At 40.0% G+C, this 11,649-nt stretch overlaps 1 protein-coding gene across 1 annotated transcript; it reads right to left on the bottom strand.

Annotated features, from left to right (window-relative positions):
- Positions 1-695: 695 nt before the first annotated feature.
- Positions 696-2,510, bottom strand: LOC134176135 (mitogen-activated protein kinase kinase kinase 20-like). The gene is made up of 2 exons (XM_062642813.1): positions 2,152-2,510; positions 696-1,349 (listed from the first exon to the last, which is right to left on the bottom strand). Exons 1-2 carry the CDS (start codon positions 2,194-2,196, stop codon positions 852-854), a joined length of 543 nt encoding a protein of 180 aa, XP_062498797.1. The 5' UTR covers positions 2,197-2,510; the 3' UTR covers positions 696-851.
- Between the last annotated feature and the right edge of the window lie 9,139 nt (positions 2,511-11,649).

The raw sequence follows: 11,649 nt of genomic DNA on the forward strand, positions 1-11,649 counted from the left end.
GTGTGTGTGTGTGTGTGTGTGTGTGTGCGTGCGTGCGTGCGTGCGTGCGTGCGTGTGTGTGTGTGTGTGTGTGTGTGTGTGTGTGTGAATGCATGCATGTGTGGCATCTGTCCGTCAATAATGACTAAGCTGTATGCGAGAGAGAAACTTCTGGAAATTCTATGTCACAAATCCATTGACAGAAGAGCGCAAGCATAATTCCCTTGGGCAAAAAATTACACGCAATTCCCTTCCTTGAGTCAGGAGTAGAAATGAGTACACGGTTTTGACTGGGAGTGGACCTTGTCACCATATGCTTTACATAGAACTTGCGTCATATATGTATCATAGATAACAAATTTTTATGCCACAGCATCAATTCATTTGTACATCTAAAGCAGATGGTACAGTAAAGGAACTGTCCCATTTACAGTGTGGCTACATGCTTTGACGTTTTGAGGACCGCGTACAGTGTGTGTGTGTGTGTGTGTGTGTGTGTGTGTGTGTGTGTGCGTGCGCGTGCGTGTGTGTGTGTGTGTGTGTGCGTGCGTGTGTGTGTGTGTGTGGGGGGGGGGGGTAATGTGGTGTGTGCGTGTTCCTGTCTGTCTCTCTGTCTGTCAGTAATAGTATAATTTTCATAAATCAACACTACTAGTAGACATGCGCATATCATAAAAGGGTGTCCAGCGACCACCAATCTGTCTGTCTGTCTGTCTGTCTTACACGTATTTGACAGTCACGCTGTTTTATTAAAAACGCTAGTTGCCTGACCAGCAAAATGCAAATCCAACAATCATGACTAAGTCTGCTGCTATTCATACGTCGATACACACTCTAGCATGTATACACAGTGTCAGGTTAAAATACAAAATTCAAAGACACGTGGGCTTCACCACATGTGGCTGAACGAGAGCAACTTCACTGATTCCGTACATCTTACCCATTGCCATTCGTCTAGGAGGACACGCTGTATACTCGTCCGTCTCACAAATTTGACTGACAACATCCCGAGCTTCTGCTGCTGTCGGTGGTGTGGCAGGATCATGACTCATCAAGTGCTTACACAAGGAACGGACGTCTCTCTGACGGATGAGTAAGACTTGACCTTTTCTTTGGTCACGATCAGGAGTAACGAAGGTGAAAAGCTTGCATATCGTCACTGTCATGCTGTACATGTCGGTCTTCGTGCTTTTCGGTTGAGCTGGAACGTCAAGTCTCTCTGGTGCTGTGTATTGTGGACTGACCAGACTGACTGACATTGAGGCATCGCGGAATCGAATGGCTCTTAGATCACCAAGTTTGGCTCTCATCGTTGCTGTTACGACAATGTTCCTTGGACAGCTGTCACCGTGGAGAATTTCTCTGGGTTGCTATGACGACATAATATAAAAATAAAAATTATAAATAAAATTAACAGTTTTTGCAATAAATAAATTAATTATTTTTTGTGCAATTTATGTAAAGCATGGGTTTATTCTTCTTACCCTGGCATTGAAGTTCAAATTGAGCTCTGCTGGCCATTGGCCAGTAAGAGAAACACTTTAGTTAACAAGATGAAAATTAGTAGTCAATTTGTAGTCGCGTGTAGCCAGACACTTCGACGAGGAAAAAGGATCTGGCTACGCGAGACTAGTCAATTGGAGCCAATGGCCCAAGAGATAAACGCTGGGACAAGTGTGGGTACACACACAGACACACACACAAACACACACACACACACACACACACACACACACACACGCACACACACACACACGCACACACACACGCACACACACACACACACACACACACAGCCAGATAGACAGACAGACAGACAGACAGACAGACAGACACACACACACACACACACACACACACACACACACACACACACACACACACACACACACACACACACACTTCAAATGATAAACTGACCTTCAATCACATTCAGTCAAGATCCAAAATTTGCAATTAAAAATCTCTAAATTGATCGAAAAGATCAGCTTAGTCTATGCCACTGGCTACTAGGCATTGACATACAGTGGTATACAACCTGCTACTTCTATATGCCACAAGTGTACTACCTACCAGCCATTAAAAATAAAAAAATTGCGGTTAGAACTCACCAAAAATTTTAACTTGTTGACATGGCAACTAATTTAGTTGCTCCTTAGAGGCATGTCTTACCATAGAATGAATGTAGTCGAGTCCACACAAAGTATCGTGTGTCATGTCGACTTTTTCTCGTAGAGTGAGAGGCGCAACGTCGCCATGACATGCATCAATAACACCAGACGTGGACCCGCTCTGTAATTCAATTACAATCCATGCCTTCTTCTCTTCTAACTCCAGAGTGAGACCACGAACAGCAGCAATGTTTGGATGATGCAACCGCCTCGCTACATACACCCATTGCTGCACGAAGTGAACGTATCGTGGAGCAGCAGCCAAGTGGTCATACAGACGTTTGACTGCAACAGGACAGCCACGCCAATATCCAGTACAAACAACTTAGTCACACATCAACAAGCAAACGATTAGAACAAATAAAGAGAAATATGAAACAAATGCAATCATGTCACCTCCATATGATCCACGTCCTAGTTCTGTATCAGTCAGTCGAATGTCGTGTGAAGGGATATTGAGGACTTCGCTTTCTTTCCTTTGGTTGTTTCGTTCGAGTGCTGCTTCGGCATCAGACAGCAACTCCTCAATGTTTGCCGTTCTCCTTGTTCTTCAGTTAGCAATTGCTGTAGATGTTCCTCCTTTTCGTTCTCTCTTCTCTCTTCTTTGCCTGTTTGTTCTCGTTCTCTTTGCAGTCGCTCGTCTCTCAATGCTTTCTCTAGATCAATGATTTGTTGTCTCTGACGAGTGATTTCTCTATCTTTGGTTGTACCTTCTCCTCTCAGTAGCTCTATCTGTTGAAGTAGTTGTTTTACTAGCTCTTTATCTGTAGACTGTTGTAGAGGTGCTCTTGCTCTCGTCTGCCAAGCAAAGTACAGGAGTTATCAATGAGACTAAGCAGCCAAAAATGCACTTACACACTGTGACAAACACACACACACACACACACACACACACACACACACACACACACACACACACACACGCACACACACACACACACACATACACACACACTTATCAAAGGGGTAACAAACGACGTGATTGTATCAACAACATGTCTGTGGTTGCATGTTTTAGCTAATTCTAGTGCCGTTCCTTTCTGCCAACACACACAACATCCAGCATCAGAATTAATCAAACACCTTCCATAACTGAAACATGACAATACATGCTAATACATTTGGACATATAAGCCACCATACACTAACTGCAAAATTTCACGTTGTCAGTTACATTGGCAGCAGCATGTCTCACCTCACTAACTGCATTCACATCAATTCCATTTGCTAATAAGAGACTGACAATATTGGAGTGATTCTTGTAAGCTTCATAATGCAGTGCTGTCGCTCCAGCCTACAATCATAACAACAACAAACATAAAGCTAAACAAACACAGCATACATAAAGGCACACAAACATAAAAGACTGGCTGATAAACAAACTGCATGACAGATTGAATGACTGAAGGAGACAATCGGACATACAAATAATGCTAACCAAAAATACCCGACAAACAAAAGCGAACAAACAGACAGATAGACAGATCCCGGATAAAGAGTGGCGGACCACACATTTCTAGTCTGTTCGTCTCAAGGATCAAGGAAAAGAGTTTTCAAGTCGTCGTCCAAGTCATCGTTTGCGGCTTTGGCCGCTAACGCCGTTTATGACTCTGTTGGCCATTGGGGCCCCCTTTTGTGTGATCGTTTGTTTGCTCACCTTTCATCTGCACAGTCTGCTGTCTACAAGTCATTGTTTGGTACTTTTCTCTTCGTGTCTTTGCGCCAATATTTCCTTTGTTTGAGCGTCGTCATCATGGATTGCACGCATCTTTACCTCGCGTCAGCGCTAGGCGGCTTCTATGGTGGCCGTGCACGTCGTGATGTCTTCCTCTACCCACATTGTCTACTCCTCTGTATCAGCATTGTCATCATGGATTGTACGCATCTTTATCTCGCGTCAGCGCTAGGCGTCTTCTATGGTGGCCATGCACGTTGTGATGTCTTCCTCTACCCATAAGTCTCTCTACAATGGTTACATGATTACACCATGCAGCAAAATGGATGGCTGTCATTCCTCCCTGAGTGAACAACATACCGATATCATAATGAAGAAGTGCGCAAGTAAAATAGAGTAAAGCAACAGCATACCATACAACGAGACATTCCATAGAGTATGATCAACACAAACAATAGCAAAATGAATGCATTCTACTCACAGATTTGTTTATTACATGCACAACGGACAGCTCAATATCGAATGAATGTGTCAATACTCAAATTCACTCGATTCCTCTTCATGACATCAATACCTCTGACCGTCAGCAATAAATGGGCAATATCCGCTAATCCCTTCCGTGCTGCTATCATCAAAACTGTTGATGCCTGCTGCATACAGAAGAATGAGTTATTATTATTATGGTTATCTCTTCAACACACTGCAAACATGCTGCAAGAGAAAACGAAATAGAAAATGAAGACAACCTAATAAAGCAATCTGGCTTCTGCAAAACATCAAACAGTCCAAGTTGAATAGAATCTAAGCCAACAAGATTACATCTCTGCATGCAGTGGCTATATACTAATCAGCCTGTCACAAGTCAACGCTGCTGCCTCTTGACGAGCAAGAAGAAACGAAGACTTTTGATTGTTAAATTAGATTGTCACATTTCCTTGATATGCATCATCTTTTAGCAAGCAAGAACTCATCTCAGTTTCACACATTCAATTGACAATGCTAGTTGTCGCATTAACATCTGCTGATTTATTGAGCAGCAACTCAACCATTTCATTCTTATAATCACACAAACTTGTATCAGAAGAGTGTTCTATTTTGAGATGAAACAATGTGTAACATCGAGAAAATACATGGCAACTCACAACATGCACATACCCCATCCTCGTCTCGTAAGTTAATGTCAATTCCCATCTTCAAGAGATGCGTTACCGACTGAATATCACTTCTCCTCATTGCTTCAAACAATTATTTGTTCATTTCTTCACAGCAAACAAAAATAACACTTCAGCACACAACTCATGAAAAATAGGCAACTGATATGCGCGTTGGAGATCAAACGAAGAGCCTATAGCCAGACCTAACAGTGACAACTTTACATCCAACATTTTCTATAGCGCTGAACTTATCGCAGCACACCGATCGACAGACTACAAAGAAAGAAGTCCCTGTGACGTTCTCTATTGTGTATGCAACTACCTACCCACGTGATCAATTAATGTGTGATCACGTGTTATAACTTTCTCTGTTAGACAGACGAATAGATTGATATCATTCGTAAGGATTGCACGTTTTCTGCATATCTGTGACCAGTCCCAGCGTGTGTGTTTCGGCATCGATCGCTGTGAGTGTAGATCGTTCGTTGTGTCTGCATGTGTACGGAGATATAAATTGAGAGAATCGCTAATGAGAAATCGCGTGCTGAATTCATAATTTACTTATCTCAAACGTTGTGTGAAACTTGAATACAGAGCGCAAAAATACGCGTACAAGATTCTTACTGACAGGCTGATATCAATTATTAAATGGTTTAGGTCAAATATTTTTTGTATTAAAGCAAATTAATAGACACAAATTAGGCACATTTCAGACTTTCTATCGATAGTAAATATCTCAATTCTCCATCCTTTCCTCCTGCAGTGATGACTTAGTTCTCTCTTGAGATTGAAGCTTGTGCCCACCGTTTGTGTGCCATATGTGGGGAAGAGAAAGCCATTTCTCAGATCTCTTGTAAAACTGCTGAACAAAATCGGAAGGAGAAAATCTGTTGAAACAAAAATTTTTAATACTGCACGTTTATTTAGTTATAGAACGTGTAGTTTGGCGTCCAAATGAGCCTAACAAAGCACACCGAGTATCCATGGCAACCGAGATACGCCTACTCTAATATTGTCCTTAAACGTGCATGCTCAAATGAGTCTTGAAGAAAGTAGTTCATATCACAAGTACTTTGATCAATTCTTTTTATCTTTATAGCAAACGAAAGACAAAGAACCCTATTGCCCAAATTATTTTGGGTAATATCTGGGTAACCAACTGCCATGACTTTGTATCTGTTAATTTAATTACCCGGTTAAATTAATTGACGTTTCGTACATTAAACCGAAAGTGAAAATGGCGTTATGGACAACTTTGGCAGATGCTTTGCAGGTGCTCCTGAAAGAACAATAGAGTGTTCAATGACGAGTTGAAGAAACGCTCGATACTTGCATGACCACGCACAGACGGGACTTTGACATGTACGGGTCTTATTTGCAAGTGGCGGTAAAGCAGTTAATGTCTTTTCTCAGCAGAGAACTAAGGCTCTGTTTCTTTGCTGCCATATAATATGCAAGATTATGAGAAGATGGTGGAATCTTTGTGGCAGCCAGACGGCGGACCTCAATACGACGGATTCTTCAAACGCATCTTGCTAGTTAATTCTATTGAGGAACAGACATAGATGTAGACATCGTCTGCAAGATATTATGTAGGTAAAATCTCTAAAATTGAAGAGTGCTAGGATCAACCTTTTTGGTTTTTAGTTGGGTATGTTGAGTATGTATGTATGTTTTAAAGACTTTCTATATTTGCTAGTGTTTTGTGCTATGGCCCACCTTGTATGATTTAGAAGTAACCATTAGGTAGAAATATTTAGTAGTAAATCTACAGTACACTTAGACTGTAATAATTTGATATCTCTAGAACTACTCCATCTGAAAACCCTCTCCTTTGAATATTTCCTTCTCTTAAATTATTCCTCTTTCAATTGTTCTCTATTAATAATAGCATATAACTACAAAATTAATCTAATTATTTAACTAGAAATATAATAACTACAGTTCAAAGTTATTATGCAAATTCCTAAAAAATTTCTTAAATTATAAATAATATGAAATGCAAACCTGTCTCGAAAATGATAGGACTGCCTGCTGCTGCTGTCCGATCTGGAAACGTTAGTAAAATAACATGTAGTTTAGTTGCGCAAAAATATGACAAACCATTTCAAAATAACAATGGTGTTGAATTTACTAGACAAAAAATTAATTCCTCTCATTCTTGAATAACTCTGTGCATGCAGACAAAGACAACAGATACCTGATCTTGGAGTGTTGCTTGTTGTAATTCAACGTATTACAAATTCTATGTAGACAATGATAGTAATTGGTCAATATTGCAATGACATACCAGCTGACTAACATATACAACGGCATAAGTTAAACACAATTCTATTAAATTACTAAAATATACAAACTTATATCACTAATTACTTTAACAACCTCATTCTGTGGCAAATTGTATGATGGTTGAACTTATATAGAAAGATGCAAATATGAGAAAAAAATAATAATTAATAACTTTGTAATAAATAAAAATTATAATTTCTAAAGTGTAAACTCATTTAATTAAAATGTCAATTAAATTATGCTCACAATTTCAAAAACAATGGAGTTTTATTTTCTGCTATCTTTTCAACATATTCATTTTGTGTACCAAACTATGTCATACATACAAGGCATTGTGAAATCAAAAGGTGTTATATTTACACAAAAACGCATTCAGGTAGACAGATAAACAAAGAAAAGACAAAACAACAAAACAAATATAAAATTAACATTGAAAACTCAACTGAAAAATTTGTAATAAACAAACAAGCAATATAAACGTAATTTAATTAACAATTAATTAACATACCTTACACATTGCACACACGTGCCCACACACACAGACACAAACACACACAACATACGAATATGCAAGAACTAAGAAGATTCCACAAAAGATTTATGCAGAGATAGCGGCAAATTTCCTTCATATGGTAGAAACATATAGAAAAAATATAAAACATGGGTTGAACAGCCTATGCCTATGTACTATAAATACAGTCATATCTACCGGAGACAACCGTTGATCAGAAGTCAAATCACACTAAACTCGAAGATTACATAATTAGTAAAGTATACAAATGAGTTTATCTACATAGATCATGTTAGACTCGAACTTACAGACCAGAAAACATGCGAATGCGCGATATCTAGTCTGGATCAAAACCATACTAAATATATATTGAGATTAGTAATCGAATCAGCATAGTAGTGATACCATAGACCATATAAAATTATATTATATTATGTTAGAGTAGAGTCGTTTTGCAAGTTTTGTAATTACATAAAAGTATCTTGTAGCTGATTCTCGTGAAGAGATGGACATTAGGCCGCAAAATGAAAATAGGTTGGGTTCTTCGTATAGATCACTACCGTTACCACTTGGCTTGCAAGAGTACACACACACACACACACACACACACACACACACACACACACACACACACACACACACACACACACACACACACACACACACACACACACACACACACACACACACACACACACACACACACACACACACACACACACACACACACACAAACACACACACACACACACACACACACACACACACACACACAAACACACACACACACACACACACACACACACACACACACACACACACACACACACAAACACACACAAACACAACATACCAATTCAGTCTGTTCATCAGTAGAAATATTCTGTGTAAGGCAACATATAGATTTACGTAAAACGGTGTTAAACTGGACTAACAAAGATCCCTTTCTCCATAAGCTTTTCTTTTTCTCTAGCTGCTTTGTTGTGCTCGCTTAGTAACTGTTTTGCTCTTGTATTCATTTCCACTTCTTTCGTACAAATAAATCTCAATAACAATTTACCTATCAACCAATTTGATTTCAATCCCATACATTTGGTCCCAACGATAATTTTTGTTGCGAAGATTTCTTAGGTGACACAGCTAATCTCGATTCAGCTACGATCTCTGTTACACAAACAAAATGTTAACATTATTTGAACACAATGTCCACAATCATCTTAAATACAAATTCTGAAAAAAAAGGTTTAGTAATAGTCTGTTTCAGAATTGAAGACACATTTGATGTTATAACCAAGACTGGGCAGCTGACGTGTAACCACAAGACACTGTTAAAGTTATCTAGAACTCTATGTCTGCTTTATTAAATTATGCATTCCTCTGGTCGGCAAGATTTAGAGATAAGTTGTAGAAATAAGATGTAGAATGTAGAAATAAGATGTAGATTAACAATATGCATAATTACAAAGCTCTACTCAAAATTGGTGGTAAATGCACACAAAGCACAAACACCTACAGGTACACGTACATTAGACACGTGTCAGACTAAGTAATACCTTTTAATACTCCATTCTATTCAAAGTGTCTATGTTCAGTGTCTAACAAGTACTTCAACTAATGTATACCAAAACCATATCTACCGTGATAGCACCCTAATGCAATATCCTAAAGGTAAACACGCACAGGGTACAACTACAACATAAGTAATTAACTACATACAATACTTATTATCTACAACTACATAGTCAACAAACCAAACGAAATATACGTTCAACACCATACTTCATAATGTTGTAATGACTCATTGGTCTCTAGCTCGACGACTCAGATCTGACTGGATAAAAGTCTTTGCCAGGGCTCCAATACCCTCTCACTTCCTGCCCTATCTTGAGGAAGTCCATTTGACAAACCTGCCCTTGTTCATCAATTAACCTCCAATTGTTTGCTCTCGAAACTCGCCTTTTCTCCTGATCTTCGGTGAAATCAAGGCGCACTGCCTTGACTATCTCCACAGTTTTTCTATGAAAGAAGCAACAGCAAATGTTACCAATTATAAACATTTTGTGTAAAATATACGATAAAAATTGAGGTCTCTTTCATCGTAGCTCTCTTCAGGCGAATTTCATTTTTGGGTCCTGTTGTTTGATCTTGTAGGCAAATATTAACACCGGTGTCACAGGAAATTCTGTCGCTAGGAAATTCTGTCGCGGCGACAAAATTTCCTAGGAAATATTGTCGCTCTATTTCAACGTAGCGACAGTATATCCTAGAACATTCTGTCGCGTCTAGGAAATTTTGTCGCTCGGTACACCATCGCAAGTGCGCATGTATCTGTACTCCAAAACTCGGCTGACATTAGCTTGTGAGGTTAATGGAATCTCCCAGATTATCTTTAAGGCCTGTGCTGATAAAACATGGTATCCTCACGTGCACTATACTATGAATATGACCTCTCAGTTGTTTATTTCTTATAATTGTTAGGTATATATAACACTGCCCTTGCCAAGTGCATACGTGTATAATTATGTTGATGTGCTACATACCTTCATTTTTTCTATACAACTTGTTTTCCATCTGTTTTAACCACTGCTTATACATGTGCAACCTTTTTGCTTATTTATTTCTGCAACTACATATGAAAGTTTGCATGGTAAAAGGAAATATTACTGCAACCAGGAGACTAACTGATTCAAACTGATGCATGATACAAGGCGAACACAAATTACAACTAAACTATTGCTTACAGGAGTTACAGAACCATGGATCATTGCTGCGTTTCAGTACTTTTTTTTGGCACACTTACACAGTTAAAGTAATACGACTCCTTGCAGAAAGAACACTGCATCATTTTCCTTCCATCATCTGGTAACCTGCAGGCACAGTATACTCGAAGGCGTTTCCTGTGCAAACTCTCACGCTTTATCGTCTTGTTTGTTTTCACTGCTGGAAATGGCACGAGAACCTTGAGTTCAATGGCCTTGAGGAGATGGGCTCGCATAGCCTTCTGGTTGTACTCGAATGTGACTGCATTCTCTCCATGGCAGAGGGTGGTCGCATTAGCAATGGCAAAAAAGCCGCAGTCACTACTGCCTTTCTGCTGCTGAACATTCATGTGTTCAAAAACAATCAGCCTACCCTCCGTGTGCATAAGTTCTGCCATAATCTTGTTCACAGAAGACGATAGGGGCATGTTCACACTGTCATACACATGTACCACTGATGGCAAGCATCCAATGGTGGATACAGTTATTCAATGAACACTTCCTAGACAGAGGCACTGAACAAACTCTCCAGTGTGCACATCAAATGTGTGTGTGAGTTGCTGGATTGTGTCCTGGAGACCACGGACATGTGGGTGCTGTTGCTGGAGCAGCTGTTGAGCGGCATGCATGAGCTTATCATCAAGCCAATTCGATGACTCCAGATCCTCCTTGTGCTTTGTAGTCAATGTAGTACTTCCGACAGTTCTCCACACATGGGTGTCAGCACTACTCTCTGGGTCACTCTTCTGTGTCAGATCAAAAAACCGTGGCTCTGACTTTTTTGTGTATTGCAACACTGTCTACCTGGGTGACAGTAGATCCCACATGGGCAGCTCTGTTGTCTGCAAGGGCATCGTCTAGTTCCACAGCGTGTTCGGCAGCTACAGTGGGCAAGAGGAGGCTGTGATGAGGATGGTTCCTGAGGAGAAGGAGGTGGTGATGAGCATGGTTCCTGAGGAGAAGGAGGTGGTGATAAGGATGGTTCCTGAAGAGAAGGAGGAGGTGATGAGGATGGTTCCTGAGGAGGCTGTGGCGAGGATGGCTCCTGAGGAAGCTCTTGGATGTTTCGCTGAAAGTACAGTTTGAGGCGCGTCATGTTGTACTTCTGTGC

This window comes from Corticium candelabrum, chromosome 2 (assembly GCF_963422355.1).
Source record: "Corticium candelabrum chromosome 2, ooCorCand1.1, whole genome shotgun sequence".
Classification (NCBI taxonomy): Eukaryota; Metazoa; Porifera; class Homoscleromorpha; order Homosclerophorida; family Plakinidae; genus Corticium; species Corticium candelabrum.

What these genes read in the sequence shown, in the direction of transcription:
- LOC134176135 (XM_062642813.1), bottom strand. Translation starts at nt 2,196, where the DNA reads ATGACACACGATACTTTGTGTGGACTCGACTACATTCATTCTATG. An exon ending in TCGACTACATTCATTCTATG is followed by an intron (nt 1,350 to 2,151) that starts GTAAGACATGCC and finishes ATGTCGTCATAG; the next exon opens with CAACCCAGAGAAATTCTCCA.